The following is a 24,864-nucleotide window of genomic DNA, read 5'->3' as shown; positions in this document are numbered from 1 at the left end:
GCAACGTCGCTCCTTCACATTTGGGTTGAGATTAGGCAGAGAGAGGGGAGTCGCCAGGGCAGAGGTGAAGGGGATACATTTGGCCACAGTGCTCGCTCATAGTTGTCGGTGAAACCTTTATTATTTTTCTATGTTTCTAGTTTTGTTTTGTCCATTTTAGTCCCAAGGTAGCAGCAGCACAGTTGCAGTAAAGGTCAGAACCACATAAATTGATGTAATCCTAGGTTTTTCTAGGATTACCTGTTACTGCTCAGTGGGCTGTGGTTGCAACAAACAGGGACACACACAGGGAGAGGATCTTCTTTGTAATTCAGAAAGGCACACGATCAGAGCTACAGTGTTTTCATTTGATCACTACACCTATTTCAACCACAACACTGCAAAACAAGGTGTGCTACATAATCCAATGTTAAAATCAGGAGAGTTATGGGTTTGGTGGAATTGGTCACTGCTTTGGTAACTCGTGATCACGCAGTGTACATTTTCTCAAAAGTAGACCTCAAAGTTACAGCTTTAAATTCATTTTTATGTGGAAACGTGACTTGGTGATCTAGTGTTGCAGAAATCACTGCTGAAATCAGGTCCAGTAACCTCAAGAGTGATACTGAAAACATTATTCAGTGGCAATATTTAGTGCAGAAACTTATACCATACATTCTTAGGGTAGTATATTCAATTTCTGCTAATAAACTCACCAAAATGCCACACACTGGACCTTTAAAGACAGCCCCTGAGTTTATGTCAGTGCAACACAAGTAGCGAGAGGAGGATATTGTGTCACGCTCATGATATTTACATATTCTCTCTTTGTTTTTGTGTGAATCAAACTCATTAAGCCTCTTTACCTGCACAACCTCGTGTTTAATTGAGCCTGATAAATGTCTTGATTTAGATAATTAATCCAGGTTGACTGTTAGCACAACAAACACCTTCTATTTGCTGTATAAGGCAACTGTGTGCAACTGTGTCAATTATGAGTAAAGATGAAGCCTTTTGCCGATTTGATCTCGTCTTGCAGAAATTCATTAGCACATGCAGCTGCAAGCTAACTAGCGAGAGATTAAAGTTTAAACAGGAAGAGGAGGGCTGTGAGGCTTTCATTAAAAGATAATCCAGCTGGAGAGCGAGATTAGCCACTGGCTTCTAAATTTGAGAAACTATATTTGTATATTTTTCCTTGTTCAAACTCAACAGTGAGTGAATGATTTAACAGCTAAGCTAAGGATGAATGTGCAAATTTGACAAACTACCTTAGTTTTAAAAAAGGGAAAATTGTACGTGACTGTGTCCTCTAATAAAAATGTAATTCCGTCTCTTCATGTTCTCTCTCCACAACTGACTACAGCCGTTAGTTATTTTACTTTAGTCCTTCATTTGAACTCAAAAGCATGAGTTCAAATATATCTAAAAAGTAAGGTCCTCTAAAAACATTGATGGCTAACAGCTAGGCTAATAGCTATGCAAATGGCCGGAGGGTCCATGTGGATCTTAGCGTTGCACTAAAAATGACTCAGGAATTTGCATTGGTGGCAAAAAAAAATGAAGACGACAGTGAAGAAAGAAGAATAATCTTGCATTTTTAGTAATTAACTAACAGAAGGGGGCAGCCTTGAGCGTTTCATTAAAAGATAATCCAGCTGGAGAGCAAGATTAGCCACTGGCTTCTAAATATAAGAAACTATCTTAAAAAGTAGATCACCATCATTAAAAGTTAGCCCCCTGATCTTCCTTCTGTCATGTTCAACTTTACTACGTGATTCTGTCCTCTGAGAAGAATGAACTCTCTTTTCTTCTTCTTCTTCTTCTTCTTCTTCTTCTTAATTTCAGGACACGGCTCTTTGACATAAAAGGCAGAGGTTGAGGTAGCATCAAACATTTTATTCTGCGTCTTTCCCTCTCTCAGTAAGGGTTAACACCTCCTTCTGCTTCCTCGAGGCAGCCCATAATAATTAATTCAGTGATTAATATCGCGGTCTCCAATGGTAATGTCTCCAGGGAAACAGGGGAAGAAGAGGTGTTTAAATGAAATACTGACACTGAGACTTTTCTCACTTCACATCAGTGGCTCTAAAGTTATTGTTCTCCCGGGGCCGTCGTTTGTCACGTCACAGGTCAGAGAATGTCTCTGCGAGTGTCGCGGCGCGCAGGTGTAATCAGTCACGGCTTCTCCAGGTGTTTTTCATTCACTTCCGTCTCGTTTGCTTCGGACAAATTATCTTTGTCTCTTCCGCTGAGTCACAGTCGCCACATCTCCGGCGATGCTAATGAGAGCGCCGCGAATGGCCTGATTAGTCGTGATTAGCTCAGAGTGTGCGCGCGCCTGTGTCCTGATTGCAGATTTTCCGATGGCTGCATGCGGATGAAGCATAACTTTTAATTTCAGCGGTGACTTTAGGCCAACAGACGCTGCGTCTGTCAGAGGAGAGATGACTTTCAAGAGCTCTATCGGCAGGATCCACCATTATTCTATTAATTCAACGCCAATTAGCTTTGTCATGCAGCTGACACGCGGCTCTCCTGCCGCATCACTTACTGCTCGAGTCAGCAGCGCTTGTCCTCCCTCGCTCTCGCATGATTTGTCGCAGTATTCCGGCAAATTATGGCCAGAGGCACTGAGTAAGTGCTGTTAAAGCGAATTCTAAATCACGATACACTCGTAAATATTCATCAATCTATGTCATAATTGCATGCAATAAAAAGTAAAATACGTAAGCTATTCATCGAAAAACGTTCATGTATACAGGTAAATGGGCATATAAATTACAAAATAGACAAAAACAAATGTTTTGTTTGTGGTGCCCCCTGCCAAGTTCAGAGTGGTACTGCAGATGCTTCTGTAGTTAAACCAGACGTGCAAGGGACGTTAAGATTAAATAAAAAACTTAAAATACGATATACACTGTGTGTAAAAGAGGCGTTCCAGTTGAGAAGTCGGAAAACTACACTGATGAAAAAGTCACGATTTTGAGCAATATTTGTCAACACAACCATTTTAGCAACATAATAATTGAACAGCACTATGTGTATGATTGACTTAATGTGACACAAATTAGACAGAAGTGCAATTAACAATAAAATGTTGTATTTTTGACATAAGTGGCAGTTAGTTTAGAATCCTATGTCTGGGTTTTTGAGGTTGCTCCAACTTTAAGTTTGGAAATTCGACTTGAGGGGCGTTTCAGTCAAAACTTCCCGACTAAAATATAGGAAATTCTGACTTCGACTACAACTAGAACACACCAATTAGATCCTGCACCTGCTGTTACGATGTGTTCATGCATGTTTAAAATCTACCAGAAATGTAAAGGAGTAAGAGAGTTAGCCAACCTTGGCTAAAGTTGCTTCAGTACGCACTGTTCACTTCCTCTCTGCTTTTATTTCTAGATACTTTTTAATTTTTCTTCTTCTTTTGTTGAGACTTTTTTCAGTGAGGGTGTGAGTCTTTGTTGGCCTGACATCATTACATGCTGTGCTAAAGTGCTCCTGGCTGTGTTAGCGGGTGGTGAGTGGGGATTTTGTGAATTTCTACTTTGCAAAACCAGTCACCAGTTTTTCCATAGAATAGATTATTTTAATTTGAAAAATCAGCAGGGAGGGTTTCTGCTCATGAGAGCTAAAATAAATAAATAAATAAATAAACAATGGGAATAATTTCAGAAAGTTTTTTTTCTGTCAAAACAAGCAACAGAGTAGGTGAGTACATTAATGGAATACATTAAAGGTAGATTACGCTCAAATTACCATGTGAGCTACTGCATTTTTATTCACTTCAGCCATTGATTTTTTTTACCCAAAATTAACAAGTGGCCATCTTCTGCTTCCATTGCAGAATTTATGGTAATACACACATTTTAAATCTCACCCTGTGAGTGTGTGTGTGTGAGGACACGGAGAACAGCATCTGGAGTGACAGTTTGTCTGCAGGAATAAGTCAGAAAGTGAGGTGGCCCCAGGTGTCACCCTGAGAGCAGACGAGCTCCTCCTCGTTTATTTAGTCCTCGCTCAAGGACATTCCTGAAAATCATGGGGAAAAGCAACACACACACACACACACATACACACACTCTGTACCAAATTATGTCTGACAGTCGCTTTAATTTCTGTTCAAACAGTAAAGTGGATAAAAGAGTGAAGCAGAGGATGTGAGGCGTGTGGTTTAAAGTTTGTTGCCTCACTGCTCTCTGATTTTAACATGAACCAAAATGAGATATTTACTTTCATTCAATCATCGCGTACCGCTTTATCCCCCACATTGGGGTTGCTGGTGCCAATCCCAGCGGACATGGGGTGAAATGCTGATTTTGGAACTCAGTATATTTCAGTTTAGTTTTGTGCCTCACACCCTGTATTTTCCTAATTGTTTTTTTTAAACACGTGGAGGTTTATTTTATAAATTGCTGAGAGGGGCTAACGCCACAGAGCATGCAAAGCACGCACACCACACTCCCTGTTTTTATTTTAATGAAAACAAATTAATTTTAATTGATCAACTTAGTCACTTGGGTGGGAAAAAAGTGCTGACTAATGGCTGAGTAATAGCTGAAATGACTCTTTAGTTTTGTTCTTTTACAAATGTATAATTTATTCTCTGGTGTTTGCTGTGAAGGATTCAATTCCCACAAACACTGAGACAATTTCTGCTTTATTTCCAATTTATGTCTCCTAATGATTTTCATGTTCTTGTTTGAAACCAGGGCTCATACATAATTACAGTCAAGTTCTCCCTCAGCACTTTCCACAACATCTTACTGCTCTCAGACCTCTGTGGATTTTCTTATTCTCCTTTTTCTGCAGAGTTTCATATCACGGAAAACACTTTGATACTGTTCACTGTACAGTATATTTACAAAAATGTAAAAAACAACAAAAAAACCTTCACCTGTAAACCTTCTTTAATACAGATTGTTGTTCCTTTTTAAATTTCAAAACTGAGTGATTATATTGACCTTTTTAGCTGCCCTTATACAAATACTGGTTATTAAATATAAAATATTAAATACACTCATCCCTTTCACAAGGAACTACAGTAGCCTTCACATACCAGAAAAGATTATTTTCATCTTCTTTATTTGTGTGCTAACCTTCGCCTTCAAAGAAGAAAAACTCAAGCTTTGGATGATTTGTCCTTTTGGGCTTCTGTAGAGACATAATGGAAACAAGATAGTGTAGATCTACACCACCTGATAAAAAAATGTTGTGGCATGGAGGGAGTGTGAAGGCTCCTGAGGTGACTCTTTATTATTTAAAGGTACAGTGTGTAAAATTTTGAAAAAGTTGCATGTCGCAGCTCTCCCTTTCCTCTCCTCAGTCCCCCATTTTTCCTTTCACCCCAACCTGTCTCGGCAGGTGGCCGCACATCTTTGAGTCTGGTTCTGTCAGACTTTTCTTCCTGTTAAAAGGAAGCTCATTGTGTAAACTGTCAGGTCTCTCTGCTCTCTATAATATTGTAAAGGTGTACAAATAAATAATATATTTATTTGTACACTATACATATACATTTGAATTGAAAAGGACAATGGAGCAACAGTTCATGGCTGACCCTGCTATGATATGATATGATAAGTCTCATTCTGGGATCAGTTTCTGCCAAATGAAAAATAATTTCACCTCAATTTTACACACTGCACCTTTAAATACACATCATGGAGGACTAATTCACCTTGTGTGTCACCACCATCAGCTCAAGGTCAAACCAGGAACAAGGACACACTGAAATACTGATGAAATCCCACAGAGCTGGCCATCTCTTTGACCCCGCCCTCTGCCCCTCCCCCCCTCTGTGTACCGCAGGCCCATGAAGACACTGCAGTGTGTCACTGTGCATCATAGTCAGCGGTAGTTCACGGGGTCATGGGGACCGGCAAAGAGACACTCTTCCTCCTCCGGTCCCTCGATCGCACTCCCATAATCCTCTGCTGCTGCTGCTGCTCACACAGAGACAAAATAACAGCAACAAAAATGGATTGACAGAGAGAATAAAGGGACTTCCTCATGTGTATAACACAGGCAGGAGAAGGTAGAGGAGAGGAACGGTCCACGTATCTTATGAGTGCACATGCTCCAAACCTTGAAGTCATTATTTTACACTTAATGTCCTTGTGCAGAAAAAAGCCACAGAAATGCTCTCAATCATCTCAGGGAGACGGAAAATAGAGAAAGAGACGGAAGTCATTTGTATTCAAATCCAGAGATTATACGTCAACTCGGTGTCTTTCATGGTCTTGTATTTGTTACCTCTTTAGGATCTTTTTCTGTCATAAACACTGGCCTTGTCAGGACCAGTAAAGTCCTCATGGAGACCAAAACCGGGTCCTAAATGAGACAGAACCTCATTTTATAATGTTTAAAGTTTAGGTTAAGATTAAGGTAACTGGTTATGGTTAAGATTAGGTAAAAGGCTTTGTTTAGGCTTTTCAAATGAATGGAAATCAATGCAGTGTCCCCAGAAGACAGCTGCACAAACCTGTGTGTGTGTGTGTGTGTGTGTGCGGTTTTGTATTTGTGCTTTGTGAGGACCAACAATCGTATATAAACCATACAGAGTGAGAACATTTTGGCAAAGTGAAGATGTATTGGCTGGTCCTCATTTCTTTTAAGGGCTTTTTGTGGGTTAAGTCCTGGTCTTAGAGTTAGACTTAGAATTGGGTAAATGTGTGTGTGTGTGTGTGTGTAACCTGGTATTCCTTATGTTGTGGGGATTAGGTCAGTAGTAACTATGGTTAAGGTTAGAGTAAGTCAGAGCAATGTGCATGCACATGTTGATGCAGTACCACAGCTCTTCTGTGGTAAAACTTTTCTTCAGCAGCTTCAGGCTCTTTTTCGTCCTCAGCACAGAAGCAGAAAACAAACGTTTCTTCTGCATTTGTTTGTTTGTTTATTCACAGTGACAGTTTGCAGAACGCTGTGCTTTGTTTCATAAGAAATTCCCCCAAACGTTTCTTGAATTATGTTGTGTAGATGTAGTTCCCCGGGCCACAGAACTGTCCTGAGTCTCCGTTAAAGTGATAGTTGAGGGCTTTTTTGTTTTGTATTTAAGTTCAGCCACTTTAAACGTAAAACTCTTTTACTCTTAAATTAACAGGAATAGTCTTGATTTTAAGCAAAACTAGTGTTTCAACACCAACAACACATACAGCCCTCAGTGATGACATTATATTGGTCACTTTTTTGTATCTTTTCTTTCAGTTATAGAAATCTATGTATCAATCTAACAGTTATGCAACCTGCTGTAGCCGAAACAGAAAAATCCTCCTTGCATTGAGCTATTTGACCAGTAAATACTGATTAATCACATTAAACACTAGTTAAAACCACATTTGGGGCTAATAGTTGGGCTAAACTCTGCCTGAAGTGGTATATTTACCGATAGCTGCAGCTGCTAGTGGGGACACAAGGAAAACACTCTCACCAAATCTACTCAAGTCTCCAGCATCTTTAGAACATGATAAACATTTTAACTTGCTGTAAGACTGTTTTTTCAAACTCCCCACTCTCCCACACCAAAGTCCTTGGAGAAAATCAACGATTTTCCCTCGCAGGGACGTGGGAGCCGTTGGTCTCCCGCTACCTCGTTTGGTAAGTGTTTGTCTCCGAGGTAAATCCAAACAAAGGATTTCAAACACCAAAGTCACAAAATAAAACATCTGAACTGCGGTGATGGATGCAGTTGTGGATCAACAGCTCCTGTGTGTCTGTGTTGTAAAATGACTGATTTTCAGCTCACTGAGGTTGTGAGCTGAGAGTGAAAACATATTGTGGCTATATCATAGACGTAAGAGGGCATCGGTTTTAACAGGTGAGCCTGTTGTTCAGTTATGTTTTATGAGGGAACACGGCTGGTTTTTTATCACTATGTCATGCAGCTGCAGTGGACACAACCATTTCTTTAATGTATAATGTATAGGTTGTATAGAAAATGACGCTCCGTGCAGAGAGAACAGAGTGTTTGCCGGGGACAATGGGATTTGGACACATTTCAAAAAGAATCACAGTTGAAATACGGGCCAGGAAAACAGGGACTGTTGCCAGACGACTCTTTTCCCTCTTCTCCTCCTCACATCTCTCTTTTCTCCCTGTCTATCTGACAAGGCGCAAGGCCTGGGGGTTTTGTTTCCTCCGCTGTTCGACTCGCACCGAGGGGAGATCTTGTTTGTTCTCCTCAATGCAGCATTTACGGTTTAAGATTCTCCTCACGACCTCGCGCTGCTCCAGAGCAGCGAGCTATCTGTCTCCCCCGAGCGAACAAACAGGAAAAGAACAGTGTCCTCACCGCGATGGCGAGAGGTCATCTCTTCTTTTTTCTTTTTTATATCCATCCAATAAACAAACTGGGAGGGTAGTGTACCTTTTCATTCTCAGTAAAGGTGGTCAATGCAAGCATGTGGGACTTTTTATGAGGCAATCTGCTCTAATGAAGGATAAATAACAGCTGTGGAGGGTTTGTGTTGTTAGAGCTCCCCTTTGTGGTGGTCTGCTTTACAACACTTTGACATTACAGTACAGAAACGACATAGTAATATAATATTAGTAGCAGTGTGCTATGAATGTTGGTATGGTAATATGATCTTGATAAATATTTAGGTCATGACAATTCATTTAGGTTTCATCCACACGGAAACAGAAACTTTATTTGGAAACAAAATTTTAAAAAAATTAAAAGTCAGCGAGCTGAGAAAATGAATCGCAATTCTGAGGAAAAAGTCAGACTTCTAAATTAATCTGAATTTTTCCTCAGGATTCTGACTTTAATCTCAGAAGTTTTATATATGTGTTGTTTTGTTTTCACCTCTTCTTTTCCTCACTTCTCCATTACTGTTTTTTTCTCTGATTTGTTGCATTGCCTTATATGAAAAGTGCTTTATTAATAATGTTTGATTGAGTTACAGTCAAGTATAATTGTCTAATCTCTCATTCTATTTTCAATAATAACTGTTTTCTCTTTTCTCTCCCCCTTCTCTTCCCCGATTTTACCTTTATTACGTTACGTTACTTCCTCTCGTTACTTCCATCCAAACTCTCCTCCCCCTCCTTTTTTCTCGCTTCTACTCTTTCTCCTTCTCCCTCCACCTGAAGATCTTTATCAGGCAGAATAGTGGGCGGAGTCTGGTGGTTCTTCACGCTCATCATCATCTCGTCGTACACGGCGAACCTGGCTGCCTTCCTCACCGTGGAGAGGATGGTGTCACCCATCGAGAGCGCCGAGGATCTGGCCAAACAGACCGACATCGCCTACGGCACTCTGGACTCCGGCTCCACAAAAGAGTTCTTCAGGGTGAGTCAGTGCTCTAGTTTGACCGGTTTCCATGACAACGCTGCTTCCTATGATTATGATTAGAACTTCCATTGATAAATTCTAGTTATTATTTTGTTTTTTTATTTTAATTGTGCACTACACGGCAGCTGTAAGGATGTTTTTATTACATCTTTAAGTTGAGAATTTGTCCATTTAAAAAGTGCAGAAATTGGACTTTTAACTTGAAATATCTCTAAAACTATGAATGTGCCACATAGAGTTAATGTTTTATTAATCATTAAAAAAAATCTATACGTGCAAGAACTTACTGTAGTAAAACAGTAAGGGACATTTTTAAGATGCATTATGACGTAATTCCTGTGGATTTTTGTTGGTTTTTGGTGTTTTTATGATATAGACTCAGTCGTATGGCATTTTTTGTGCAGGCAACAACATACTAAAACCTTTATGGCCCTTTTTGGACATGCTTGTGTACAGTATGATGTAGTTTGGTATTTTTTAGGATACATTATTACTTAGACATTGTGAGTTTTGTGCTGTATTTTGGCTTTTTGGTCGTATAGACTGTAGTTTATTTTAACATTTTTACATAATTGTCAACAGCACAGTGTATTTTGGCACAGTCATCATTTAGACTGTAGCTTGGTGTTTAGTTTTTTGGCACACATACTGTGGTAAAAAGTTTTTCTGGCGTCTCCTTTGACGAGCTTCTGTACAGTATGACAGATTTTTGGCTTTCATTGGACGCATTGATTATGCAGGAGGTTCTGTGAATTTGTGCCGCATCTTTCATTACTTAGACTACAGCATGGTGGAGGGTTTTATTGGCACACGACGACGACACACACTGCAGTAAAAGCTGGTTTTTTTTACATTTCTGACATGACCTTATATGACTGATTTTTAGAATTCATTATTCTGAAGAGACTGTGGATTTAGCTTGTTTTTTATGACATGGAGTGTAGCAGTGTGAGTTTTTTTGTGTTTCATTATAAAAGAAGGTTAAAGCACAACAATATCTTTCAGTATGAGAGATTTTGGTATTTAAGCATGAAAACAATAATTAAATGGCAGCCATTTTGACATATTTTAGCAGGAAAGCATTCACCCAGAAACTGAGGAAGCTAAATGGAACTCAGCCTTCATTCTTTTGATTGTTTACATTTTTCAAAATGGCTGCTCTGCAAGGGGCCTATTGTATTGCCTGTTAATTATTATGAATTGATCCTTTTTATATAAATTCTGGTGAGATTATAATGAAATTAAATGAAGTAGTTTAAACCATTGGGAGATTTTTTGAGGTCCCCCAAACAAATGTTATCCTTAATTTAAGTAAATGTTGAATAACATGCATACTAAGTTTTAATTATTTTATCAAACATTTATTGGTAAAGATTAGTTTGGCAATTCAAAATGATATTAGGTGTTACTGATAAGGCTGTAAATTACCCAAATTATACATTATATATACATACATACATAGGATTAATGTTAGGATTTTGATTTTGCCATCTTAAAAAGTGAGTCCCCCATATAGAGAGAGTTTGGGAAACCAGCTTGTAAACTGTGGTTCTTCTGCCTGTTGTTGTGATTTCTTTCTCTCTCTCTCACACACACACACACACACACCTCACCTGTCTTCAAACCTTTTAACCGTCTTCGAAAAAAAAACCCACAGCGCTCAAAAATCGCCGTCTACGAGAAGATGTGGGGCTACATGAAGTCGGCCGAGCCCACGGTCTTCACTAAGACCACGGCCGAGGGCGTTGCGCGCGTCCGCAAGTCCAAAGGGAAATACGCCTTCCTCTTGGAGTCCACGATGAACGAGTACACAGAGCAGCGGAAGCCCTGCGACACAATGAAAGTGGGAGGCAACTTGGACTCCAAAGGCTACGGAGTCGCTACACCCAAGGGTTCACAGTTAAGGTGGGTGGAATAGTGTAACAATATGTTCTACGTGTTGTTATGGTATTCCACCTTCCCTGGTGTGCCGCCTTTTCTATCTCTGTCTCCTCTTACTGCTGGGTGTGGGCGGGTGGCGGCGTTTTCATTTCACTTAGACGTTAGTTTCAGGGCAGGAGTCATGGCTTTTTTTGTTTGTTTGTTTGTTTGTTTGACATCTGTATTTGTTGCATGCATGCTGGGGTGGTTGTAATGACGCAGTGGTGTTTGTTTTATTTCATTTGTCTTTTCTTTACAGCTCTCCACACCAGGTAAAATCTCTGTGCTTGTGCTTGCTGTTTGAGCAAAGACGTTGGAATGGCATGCTTGAGGCCTCTGGTACAGCTAACTCTGAGAAAATGTCTCATTTGAGATCATTTGCATTTTTATAAACAAACCTAATTAGTGTGTGATATTTAGCTCGACACTCTTTGTTTTCCTTCACGGTTGACTGTTTCTTTCTTTGCGACTAAATGACTGGAATAGTGTTTTGGGAGTCATGTGAACGCTCAGCCCTGGGTAACGCTGCCAGACTCTGTCACTGCCTCTCGGAACAGAGTGGAATTTACAGACCTGCCAGAGAATCTGGCGTCATTACTGAGGGGAGTTTGCACTTTCAATCCGCACGCTCATCGATCAAAACCTGATGGCAAGGTCTCACTGCAGGGAACCGATAAATACACGAAAGGCAAAAAGTGCACAGATGCGTGCGTGTGTGTGTGTGTGTGTGTGTGCAAACCGTTTACCCCATGATTGCTTGAGCTTTCATTTATTCCCGTGGCGGCACAGGAACATTGTTGAACAAATGATAGCAACTGTGCTCCATAAATAGATGATAGTCGAGCACAGCGTCCATTCATCATTTGTAATTGGGGAGAGAATGAATTGAAAGCATGAGCCAAACATTAAAGTACACTATGTAACTATTCTTTTTTTATAAACAACCTTAAAATAGCAACTCCGGAGTCATAGTGATGGGTCACTGAGTGTCTTTAAACCTCACTCTGCAACTGAACCTGTTGAATGGGTAGAAACACTGTGCGAAATGTAGAATTTACTGATAGTATGGTCAGGTCAAGACTAAATAAGAATAAAGCTAAACTGAGGTCACTTCAGTAGACTTTACGACGTTTTCACACTTTTTGTTATGTCACTGGAACATTTGTGCTTCCACAAAAACAGCTGGTTAAAACGGCACGTGTTCATGTTCATTTTCCCAAACTTCTCTCGTTAATGTGCTTTAAAACCCCTGGCCGGTGTAAATTAAACACATTTGAGAGCACTGTAGCATCCAGAACAAGTCACATAGTGTTGCTTTCATTATCTACATTGAAAGACAAAGAAGTAAATCAAACTTCCGTTTGTTGTTGTTTTGTGTAAATTCCTGGAGCCTGACATCGATCAGATCAGCTGCTGGTTTGTTTTGCAGCCGAGCTGGTGCCAGTGTTCAGCCACTGCTTTTAGCAGGAAGAGTTCCTGACAGATCACGGTAGAGCCTCTGCGTTGCTGTTTTTCGGGGGATTATCATCTTCTGTCAGTCACTTGTCCATGATATCGGCGAGGAAACACACCAGCAGCATCAGGAGTGGGCAACACTGTTGGTCAGGGCTGTGGTTTCACATGGCTCCACACCTTAAAACTGAAATATCAGCTGTGTTGCTTTGTATCTCTGATTCATCTGCATTATTGACTGTTTTCTTTTTTTTTAGACTTAAATGAGGAGACAAATAAATTAAAAAAGGATCAAAATACACACTAAGGCAAATCTCTCTCAACTACCGTCATACATCACTACAGCAGCCTTCGAATAAACCCAATTAAAATGATCAACTGCGATTTTTCCAGAAAAGCTTATTACTCAGAAAAATCCTGTGAGTTTTAAATTGGCCGACGTGCAAACACCATGTAAAACGAGTCCAAAATTTCAAAAGCAGCGGCTGATGTTGATATTCCGTGACTGCTGATTGTGTCAATGTTTGCTGTTAGAATTAGGCACTGGTTTTGTTTTTCCAGTCATAATAATCATCTTGATATCACTTAGATTTTCTCGCGATTTAACGATGATTGATCGTTGACTGAACTGTTGTTTAACGTTGAAAATGTGGCTGGAAAAAATTAGATCATTCCCACTGATGTTTTATTTCCTCGCTCGGATAGAATGAAAGATAAATTTAGAGACAGACTTAAGTAAGAGATACAAAACAGTCGCTCGTCGCTGTTGTTGTCGTTCCCTTCTTCCTTTAGGAGAGATTTGTGTTCAGCGTGTATTTGGGTCCTGGGTTGGGATGTAACCGCTAGAGCATTGATGCACTTTTCCACCCTTGTCCCCTCTCTCACTGCTACTCCTCCCTCCTTTCTCCCTCCCCTCCCCCCTTTACCCCCTTCCCTCTCAATTTGGACAGCATACTCACCCCCCTCTCACCCAAATAATATGTCTTATCGTTTTCAAGAAGTGCAGTTAACCTGGCAGTGTTAAAACTCAATGAACAAGGCCTGTTGGACAAATTGAAAAACAAGTGGTGGTACGACAAAGGAGAGTGTGGCAGCGGAGGCGGTGGCGAGAAGGTTAGCCGCTATGTCGCTATGCCCATGTGACCTTCATGCGGGTAAAAGAGAAATGTGTTGTTGCTGGTAACAGGGGCATCTGCCGGGTCGACACTCAGGAAGAATTTTAAAAACCCCCGAGAGGAGAGCGAGTACTGTTGAAGCAAGAATATTTGCTGCGCCGCTTTTGTAGCATTAGCGGGGAGATCTGAATGTTAGCATCACAGGTGCGCTACGTCATGTAGCATATTAAATCTTGGGTATTAATCATACTGCTAGAGCGTCAAGCGCAAATTTCCGAGCCAATAGTTTTGGGTTGACAGTAGTGGCCTCCATATTTATTGTAATAAAAGTCCCGGCAGTATGTACCTGTTCCAGGAAAGCGACGCAGCCGGAGCCCCGTGCGTATATGTCTGTTAGCTCCGCCCCTCCCCCGTTAGCGTCCACCCGCCAATAAACCCAACAAACGACCACGAGCAAAGAGACATGTAGCGCTGAATGGGGCTCATTACCGGCTTCGTCGCTTTGTGAAGAGTACTGAGCTGCTCTTGTTGGGCTTCTTCTGATTGAATAACATAAAATAACATGTCCTATGATGTTATTTATGTTATTTTCCCCACCTCGCCCTTCCCCCCCCGGCCCCCCCTCGTGATTTGAAGAACGCCTGTAAACCTTGCCGTATTGAAACTGAGTGAAGCAGGAGTCTTAGACAAACTGAAAAACAAATGGTGGTACGATAAAGGGGAGTGTGGACCCAAGGACTCGGGAAGTAAGGTCAGTCTCCACCAGCCCGGGAGCCTCCCCTCCTCCTCCTCCTCCTCTCTTTGTCTCTACACGCACACTGACGGACACGTACCGCCGCCATGCCAGAGAGATTATTAAAAAAATTATCATTTACACATTAAAACAGGTTTCACTTTATAAGAAGACATTTTGACGTTATTATGACGCACAACCTCATCACGTTACATGAAGAAATGATAGATGATCTCATTATTCACACATCATTTTAATCATTAGCCTTGAATGCTGAGGTAAATTTTTTTATATAATTTGAGTTTGACTTCTCCAAACAGGGATTTATCGTCATTATAACACTTTAAACGTGACATCGAGATAACAAGGAACCATAATTAATCTCACGTAATAATGACCTTAATTGTGATGTTATAAAGTGTAACATTTTACATTATTATGATGTCAGAACATGGAATGGTTTCCTTTATAACGAGAGAATTCATGACACTAGAACCTGAAAAATTTCAAGATGTAATGAGAGTATTTATGGCAGTAAAAACTGAAAAGATGTTACATTAAAATTTATGGCATTACAACATTAAATATTTCACATTATAATGAGATAATATATGACACTATAACTTAAAACATTCCCTGTTCTCACTTCACTTCATTTATGACACAAAAGGTTTCCTTTTGAAATTAAATAGTTTACAGATATAACATGAATTGTTATTATTTTACAATCATGTAAGACATTATACTATATTTTCAATGAGGTTGTTTTTGTTATAATATTGAATTTTTTATTTATTTATTCCTATATTATCTTCCTGACTCTTACTTTGACCTTTACATTGACAGTTACTATCTAACGCCCATAAACCTTGTTTTTAATTGCTTTATATATTATTTTTTATTACCGTTATTATTGTACTTTTATTTCTTCTTGCTGCTTTTGTTTATTTGCTTGTCTGCCATCTCGGTTGGCCTATGAAAACACGCTATGTTTAAAAAGGTGCTATATTAATAAACTTCTTATTATTAGGTTAGAACATGAAACATGTCAGATTATAATGACGTCATTAATGAGGTAATAATGTGACACATTTTTTTAGGTCACGATGAGGTCATTTGTGACGTTTTTAGATTAGTTTCTCGAGGTCGTATGTCATACTAACGTTAAAATATCTTGATATTTTAGATTTTTCTGACATGGCGGCAGTAGGCTTCCGTACATACTCGACTGATACTGTATCACACAAACACAAACACACACACTCTGAGAGCGAGTGACAGACGTGCAGGTAGAGACTTGAGGCGTAGCCTTAGGGAGATACAGCATGACAGAAACAAGGCATGACTCAGCGCTAACACTTTTGTGAAGACTCACACTCCACATGTAAGACGATGCCAAGGCATGTTCATACATTACTGCACTGTATGTCACTCTACATTCTACTCTACTGTTAATAAACACGTCGCACACTGACGACTGACTGCTGATGCACTGGGGCATGAAGAGGGGTCGCCACATTTGAAACAAAGCAGCATGTATATAGAGTCCACGTCAGGCACGTCCTCCCCAGTCAGACCCTTAATCACGACACACACACACACACATACACTCTACATCACCTGCAAATGAGACGTAAGCATGACAGACAGTCGCTTGTGTGGCGGTAATCAGTTGAAGACCTCTGTGAGGATGTCTGGTTTATTTGATGAAGGGAGATAAATAACAGGGAGAGGGCAGGAGTCACAGCTCAGACGCGTCACCTGCATACATGAGAGTAGAGAAAGAGTTTTAAAAAAAGGTGACAGGCAGAGCAGCGCGTCAAATGCAGAGGGACCTTAAAGGGCCAGTTCATCCAAAAAAAAAAGAAGTACAACCCATTGTATCTAGCCATGCAGACAGTTTTAATTACCTTCTTTAAATAACAGCCGCAGCGTCTCGAGGCTGTGGATAATCCACATAACATGCTGTCAACAGATTTTAAGGGACTCTCTGTGGTAGCGCTGAACAATTAATCGAACATAAAATATCATTTTAGATGAATTATTGTCTTGACCCATACAAAGCATACTCTACAGACCGATGAGAACGTCTTTGTTTCACACAGGTCTGCACAAATATCACACAGTGATCATTTGGAATAGGTTTTTCGGGTGAAAATGGGAAGTAAAAAAAAAATCAACTATTTGCAAATTGCATCTCAATCACAATTCCTGTCAAAATAACCGCAATTAGATATTTATTCAAAATCGTCAAAATCAGCCCTAGTTTAAAGCCTTTAAACCAGAGTGAATTTAGGCTGTAATGAGAAGAAAGTTCACCAGTTTATTATTAAGTATTATAAGTAGACATGGGTCAGTGAAAGTGCTTAATTTAGGTTAAGTTGATATTCAGGTAAATATCTTCCTTGTTTGTAAAGACGCCACCTACTGTTTCATGCCCTGCATTACTTGATGTACGTAAGAACAAACGTGAAGTCATAACGAACAATGGGCGAGTAACATTAAGCAAGAAAGATCAAATGATAACGGGATACCTGGGAAATGAAAATTCCAAGATCTTTGGCTCACCAAGGAAAAATACAAAAACTGCCTTGTCCAAGATCCCGAGGACAATCACTTGTCCAGATGCTGCAAATCAATGAAAGCGGAAGCCAAGGGCAAAGCAGCTCTTACAAGTTGACCTCCCATCTTAAGCTGTTTCAGCACATTCCGTCCTTGAATTTGAGGGAATTGGTCCTGGAAAGTCCTTGACAAAGTCACCCTGGTTACCATGTAACCTTTTGTCAACAATCCAAACAGTCGTCGTAGTTCATACTGTGACACTTTTCAGGAGATTATTTTTTGTTTCGTTTTTTTTATTTAAAGTAAATTCATTGATAAAAATTCATTAATTTATTTACGTGAATACGTTTTTAAAGGAGCAATAGAAAACACAAATATAGGTTAAAATAATCAAATACTACCTTTTGATTTGTGAAACTCAGAAGATGTTTAGTTTGTCCATTATGGGCTACTGTAAAAATATGGGGGTCCAAATTGACGGCCATTGCAATTGCCTTGTTTGTCCACTGCGATGAAGTTGAAGAAACAAAAATCTTAATGGTGCATTTTTCAAAAGCTTGGTAATTCAAATCAAAACTGTCGACATGTCGAGAAACCCTGGAGTTCTTTTAGAAAATGTCATAGTTTGCTTGAACTGACCCTCTAGTTTTCTAATGTTTGGGGTAGATCAGGAGTAGACTGAAAGGTGAGAGGAAGTGTAAAAAAGTTGTGTGTGTGTGTGTGCATGATGTAAAGATTATTGAACTTGTGTTATTTGTGTATAAATGTGAAGTGATTGTATGCAATTGCTGCTAAAACCAGCACTGATTTTTTTTTGTCCCTCTCCCCGTCGGCCACAGGACAAGTCATCGCAGGCCCTGAGCCTGAGCAACGTGGCGGGGGTCTTCTACATCCTCGTCGGAGGCCTGGGCCTGGCCATGCTGGTGGCCCTCATCGAATTCTGCTACAAGTCACGCAACGAGGCCAAGAGAATGAAGGTGGAGGCCCAGTCCCCGTCTCAACACCCCCATCACAACCACCGCTTCCCCAGCCCGCACCAAAGCCCCGAGCCTAGCCAGAGCCAAACCCAGAGCCCGAGACCCAGCATCCACAACTTAGCTGAGTTTAGCGAGGTTTTCCGTGGGTATGGCAGCGATGGGGGAGCTGATAAGATGTAGTTAGGAGTTTTTCGTAGAGGGTTTCGTCCAAGCCTTTGCTCCCCATCCCCCCTTCCCCCCTCACTAGCTCGCTGCACAGAGACTGTAAGTGAAACCTACCGTAACCCTGTGCTAGCTATCGTCATGCTGAGTGACTGTCGTGACCAGTGGCAAAACGCATACCCACTTCTGTCTTATCCGCTCACTATGTGGTCATGTGACATCCTGGTCTGCGTTCCAAACCTCTTCTTTTTTTTTGTTTCCTCAGTGTGACAGGAAGCAATGAGTCATCCTCAGACATGACGTCGCTTCTTCGACCGCTTCACGGCTTGTGTGGCTGCAGACTTTGGCCCTCATTTATCAAGCGGGCAATGCGGTGTGACCCATTTCCCTGCCAAAATTTTTAGAATGTATTACTCATCCTGAACTCAGTGGGAAGATAATCTTCATGCCCGGTGCTCACATGAATTAAATAAAGGCCATGACTGATCGCCCTGATCAAAATTCGCTCTCTAATTAGAAACTAATGTTTTAAGTTAGTGGGTATAAAATACGAGAGTGAAAACGCACGTTTACATAGATAGGACAATAGCAGTTTAATTTGGCATAAAAAAAATTATGAAGTGCATTTCTCTTCTTGATGGTACACTTTTGAGTGTCAATATTTGCTAAAAAATAAAAAGTCTCACTGTTGAGATCTGGTGCTTTTCTGGGCTCACATAAGGCAAGAAAGACACGGTGAATGAGGATCAATGTCGTATTTGTACACACGTGTCTACTCCTGTGAGGACATTTCATCATGCTGCAGAGCATTCGTCCATCCAATGTCTACTCTTTTACCCTCTGAAACTTCAGTGCTCTGTTTTCTACGAGCGAGTCACCCAGTGTTCACAGACTGGTCACTTTTCTGCAAACCGCGTTACATTCGGGCAAATTGCCTTATATGCTTCATATCGAGGATTTGGTGGCAAAAGAGTGACAGTGGTGTTGTGGTACAGTGTGTGACATCGTAAGCACTTGTGTCGTCTGTCTGCTGTCGCACTGGTGCTATTTTACAGATTTCCATAAATAAGATACTTTTAAATACTATAAATACTCAGGACTCTTCAATATGAATATGTTGGAGGTGTGAAACAGGCTGAGGCTTGTGGTGAAAACAGGCAAGAGATCTATTCTCAGAAATAGCAGCTGAGTTGCAGGTATTTCACGGTCGGAGTGGCTGCTCTAATCAGTTTATATGTGTGACGAAATGAAAAAAAAATCAAGACATCTTGGTCGTGGTCAGTCAGACAGTTATTTACTCTTCCTCACTTCCTCCCACAGCAGTTTTCTCTGCTTCTTTTCCAGCAGCCCTGATCTTGCATGGCTGGTTTTCCGCTGACAGACAGCACGAAATGTAACCATCGTAATGACACTCTGAAGCTTTTTGGGTTTAAAATCCTGCTTCACTTTTTTTAAAAAGGTGTTCAAATATCACTAGTGTGCTGTAGTTTTGTATTTTCAAAATAGTAAAACTACTATAAGGCTGTCATGAAACAAAATGACACCATGTAGTGTCACAGCAAAAGCAGCCCATGCTGCAAGCCGGACCCGTACTGGGTCAGACTGGCATTTTGACTGAGAAAAGTACCTTTACTTGGTAGGCGGGGTGGGTGTTCGCTGTACTTCAAGGGTTGATTCTGTGCACAAAGTGGCAAGTTTGGTTCCACAAAGATATAGTGGACATAGACAAGATTGGGGCCCTTCCTTATGAAGCTGAACCTGCCGGATCAAAAAAACCCAGTGGTGGTGAAACTAAATCCTCCAGATCTGAACAACCTCATGGTTGTGGACCTGCCAACTGCCAAACTGGGACTGTTTTCACTGTTTAAGACACCAAATCATTGTGGTTCAGAAACATGCAGTTTGCAGAAACGTGACTGTGGTGAAAAAAACTGCAGCTCTGGGACATTATTGCCTCAATTCTGTCCATCAATGTACAACCATAGAGCATATTTAAAAAGAGCGCAGGAAACCCTATATTTAAAACCATTTAAGCAGTATATATGTAAACATTAAACCTGACTGATCAATCCCTAGTGATGAGCTGATATTGACGTGCAGCTGTTGTCTCCGGATATTTCCCTAAGGCCCTCGACCGCTTCACTCTTTCGTCTCACTCGTTGTATATATCTGTCCGACAGTGTTATGTGTCCCCCATCAGCACTTCAGCACCAACTTCATTAGCTTCACTGTTGCTAAGTCAGCTTCCCTGTTCCCCACCTGTCCCCACACCTGTCCGGCTGCCTGCTACGATCAATCACTCACTGTGTAGTATGAGGCTGGCTTCATATCACATATCACAGTGAAAGATGTCTTCTGACTTTACATACATATACATGTACATTTATACTACTTGTTGTTTTTGAACAAAGCAGATTGGAGTTTTAGTTTGAAGTACATAAGCTAAGCTAATTGTAGAAGAATGTAGGTCATTATTGCCCATTTGTTAGCGTTTTTTATTTATTTACTTACTTATAATTTTTGGTGATATTTCAACATCTTGAAGAATTTGTTGGTCAACAGCTTTAATCTTTAGTTTAGACATGAATTAAGTCTGAGGTTTTTGGTACATTGTCATGTGAGCATTGAACATTTTAGCGAACGCAAAACAACACATTTAAAATGTAAAATGTTACTGCCTAACTAGATTATAATTAAATTAAATAATTAAAGTTAATTTTATATTTCTTGCTGTCCATACACAATTTTTTTTTACATATATTTTCATTGAAATGTACTGCTGTGATCTGTTAATAAAATAGCAACACATACAGTAGCCCCACCCATGATAATGACCCGTATGTGGGGACAGTTAATTATTGTTACACCTCAAATGTTGTGGCCTTTTGGGAACAGAAATTATATCACAACATTTCACTCCAGTGGGCCTTTGCTGCCCTCTGCTGGACAACACTGAAACTCCGCACACCTCACCACTTAAATTGTCTTAAATTATTTCAGTCATAACAGAAAAACTATTAAATACAAAAAGGGTTAATTGCTGTAATTTTAACTTAGGTTTTATCTTTTTTTTATTATTTTATATATATATACATTTATATATATATATACATATATTTATATATATACTTTGTGAAAATATAGTCAAGTGTATTAGATATTTGCAGTGGCAGTAAAATTAATGGAAACTACTTAAGTGTTTGTGTTTTAGCACTTGAAAAATAGACTGGAAAAATGTGAATTGAAATGTTTTTAAAACTCCAATCTGCAAACACATCATTTTTTCAAACTGTTCCAAACACAAACCTGTCCTCGTCTCTTTGTCCCCAGCTCACATTTACTGAAGCCATGAGGAACAAGGCCCGTCTGTCTATCACGGGCAGCGTTGGGGAGAACGGACGGGTGCTGACGCCCGACTGTCCCAAGGCCGTTCACGCCGGGCCTCCCCTCCGCCAGAGCTCAGGCCTCGCCCTGGTCTCCTCTGAGCTCCCGTGAAAACCAAAAACCTCTCAAGTGCCTTAATTCCAATAACAATAGACAAAGAAAAAAAGAAACTCTTCGATCGCAACAACCACAAACTACCCACAAAGGAACAGGAGTCACACACACAACATCAGGTCACCTCCAGGGGGGCGAGACAGCACCGACAGAGGAGCAGAGAGGTCAGGACTTGCCGAGGCTTGACGACTTCTCCCTGAAGTCTGTGGAAACCAGAGGCAGACTGTTTTTAGTTTTACTATTTTTTTGAATCACGGGAATCGACTTCAGCGACAGAGGAGGAAACAAAATAATATCATGATTTATGATAAAGACGAAGACCAGAAAACTGTAAACTTGAAACTCAAACTGTGTTGTTTTTTTCCCTTTGGGATCGCTGTGAATTGGCAAAAGAAAAAACACTGAACCACAATCAAGATTGTTTTGAAACGGAACAGTATTTGCTACACAAACAGCGTTCAAGAGACAACAATCTTACTAGATATCAACAAGTGGCAGCACGGGCGAGAGCTGTTGCCCAGTGCTGTGAAGATATGAGGAAAAATATTTGTATTCATAATTTAAAAGTAAAAAAAGAAAAAGAATAATCTATGAATATATGAGCAAAGATAGAAAACTGTGAAAATAAGTAAATATGTATATTCCATGACAAACTAAATAACTCTAGCTGTACATAGGAGACAACTGTGTAACATGCTTGCTTTTTAAACAGATGTACATAACAGATACTGTAGTGAACTGTTTGTTTTTTTTGTAAATCATCTTCAAGGATTTTATGCATCGCAATAATGAAAAAGATGACGCCACTTGAAGGAGGAGACGTGTTAAAGAGATAGTTCAGGGTTTGTTTTTTCAAAGCTACTTTGAGTGTTGACTTCTGACACATAAGCTGCTATTGGCCATTTAACAAATGGCTCATCTTATAAAATCTATGCCTGCTTAAGTCTGTGATATGTTCAGAAGTTGTTTTTCACTTTACCTCACTGTAAAGACGGAGTTTGTACCACTTTGTAAACCGCTTACTCCCTGCACCAAAGCCCATAGAGAAAATCTGTGATTTTAAATCACAGCACATGGGAGCTGTTGGTCCACTGCTGCCTCCGTCAGTAAGTGCAAATGTTTTATTTTATTACTTTGGTGTTTGAAATCCGTTGTTCGGATTTACTTTAGTGGCATACTTTTATCAAATTTTGCAGCAGAAGACGAGCAGCTTGTGTTGCGAGCTAAAATTGGTGCAGGACAGTGAGTGGTACACAAACTTCAGTTGGCAGCCCTAAAATGATATCTAGTAGCAAGATAAAGTACCAAACATATACTTTGGATATCATAGACTTCAGCAGGCTTTGATTTTATAATGTGAGCTTTTTGTTAAAGGTCCAGTGTGCAAGAATTAGCAGGGTCCACGAGCAGAAAAATAGATATATTACCCATAACTCTGTTTGTATTACTCTAATATCACTTTAAAATTAAATACAAAATGTTTGGTTTTTGTAGACCTTTGTGGGCCTCAATTTGTGAAGGCCACCATGTTTCTACAAATTATTCCAGAGAAAAACGGCATACTTTTCAAAAATGACTGGAGGAAAGCATCAGTGAATTACAATCTGCAGTCTCGTCACCAGATGGATTAAATGGATTTAATTGTGAGCCTTTTAGTTCAATGGCTAAAATCTGTTTTTGCTTTTGTCCACGCCATGTTTTCAGTGATGGTCGCACACAGTGTACATTTCAGAAGGAAAAAACTATCCCGAACTATCCCTTTAAATCTGGACTGTATTTGTGTAGGAAACTTTCAGACTCTAAATGTGAACAGGTATCAACTGCCCAAATACTTCTGATACCTGGTGAATACAAATTATTATTATTAATAATAATAATAATAATAATAATAATAACAATAAAAAATATATTCAACAATGAATGTGAAATCTATAGCTCCACCCCCACTCCTTAAACCACACCCCTCACTGTGCAGACGTAGACCCAGAGCGCTCACCAGCTTTTTTTTTTGTCGAGAGATTTTAAAGAGAAAATGTCCGTCTCCTGGTTTTCAAATGTTGAAGATATGAGGTTATTTTAGGTCAGTGTGTGTGTGTGTGTGTGTGTGTGTGTAAGTGTGAGTGGGTGTGTGTCTGTGGAGACACGAGTCCAACCATTACATTGCTGGGAATTTAAAAGAAAAATTTGTGTGTTTTTCCCATAAGACATCAAATCTGCAGCAGAAGATGATGAAGTCAGTGTTTGTTTGTGTGTCTGAACAATGATTTTAAAACCCTTTCTTTATATATAAAAAAACACTGTGGACACAGACACACACACACACCCACACAGAGAAATGTGACTCTCATCTGAGTCTCATCTGTTTTTGGACAATTTGGACGGACAATCTGCAGCAGGACACGAGACGCCACATCGTTAGCAGCACACAAAAACAAAAACAGAGTGATGCTGGTTAACACTTTCACTCACACACACACAACACACATAGACAAACAGACAGAGTGACTGTATGTGTGTAGAGCTGAAAAGTGTAACATGGCAACTTATTTTGGTTCAATTGTACAACTTTATTTTGATCTTTTTTTTAAGTAAAAACTAATTTCAAATTGCAGCGTACAGAGTCGTTATTGGATATTTTGAGTAGGGGCTGCGATGATTTAACAATGGTGAACACCACATCTTGGTAAATAATTCCACCACACTGGGAGAACAGCCAAGTGTACCTCATGTCATATGTTTGTATCATCGAGTTTGTGGCAGGTTTGATTTGTGCAGAACTGCACATATGGTTGGACGTGAAGTGGTGAATTGTGACAGTGCCATCTAGTGGAAATAGCATGTTTTTTCCTTTTTGTTGTGTAGCAATTTGCCATTGAAACAACAATTCAAACATCAATTTTTGATCTCACTTGCATTAAATCATAATACATGCATTTTATTATATCTGGGGGTCAGTCAGCTTTTTCTTTGGAAGTGATCATTTCTACTACTCTCCACCAGATGGCATTGTTTTTTGGTCATATTTGGCATATGGAGGAAAAACATGCTATACAATATCATAAGTGTTGCTGCTAATCATTGACACATTGATCGCAGACTGTAATAATTCAACACAGAAATATTGAAAATAATTATATACTCATTTTTTTTTTTATCTAAAAACCATGGTGT

At 39.9% G+C, this 24,864-nt stretch overlaps 1 protein-coding gene across 2 annotated transcripts in view; it reads left to right on the top strand.

Annotated features, from left to right (window-relative positions):
* The window catches only part of LOC122779354 (glutamate receptor 4), a 120,115-nt gene extending 95,816 nt beyond the window's left edge, over positions 1–24,299 (top strand). Inside the window, exons 12-16 of one of the 2 annotated variants that reach the window (XM_044041571.1) lie at positions 9,073–9,271; positions 10,932–11,179; positions 14,398–14,512; positions 17,896–18,033; positions 21,526–24,299. In XM_044041571.1, coding sequence (XP_043897506.1) covers positions 9,073–9,271; positions 10,932–11,179; positions 14,398–14,512; positions 17,896–18,033; positions 21,526–21,690 — 865 coding nt within the window. In that variant the 3' untranslated portion in view covers positions 21,691–24,299. Of the gene's footprint in view, positions 1–9,072; positions 9,272–10,931; positions 11,180–13,644; positions 13,760–14,397; positions 14,513–17,895; positions 18,034–21,525 lie in introns of both variants that reach the window. The other variant, XM_044041569.1, reaches the window with a different exon arrangement.
* Positions 24,300–24,864: the final 565 nt, after the last annotated feature.

Source organism: Solea senegalensis, linkage group LG13 (assembly GCF_019176455.1).
Source record: "Solea senegalensis isolate Sse05_10M linkage group LG13, IFAPA_SoseM_1, whole genome shotgun sequence".
Taxonomy (NCBI): domain Eukaryota; kingdom Metazoa; phylum Chordata; class Actinopteri; order Pleuronectiformes; family Soleidae; genus Solea; species Solea senegalensis.
Note: the sequence above shows the minus strand (reverse complement) of the source record. Positions and strands in the feature narration are given on the sequence as shown.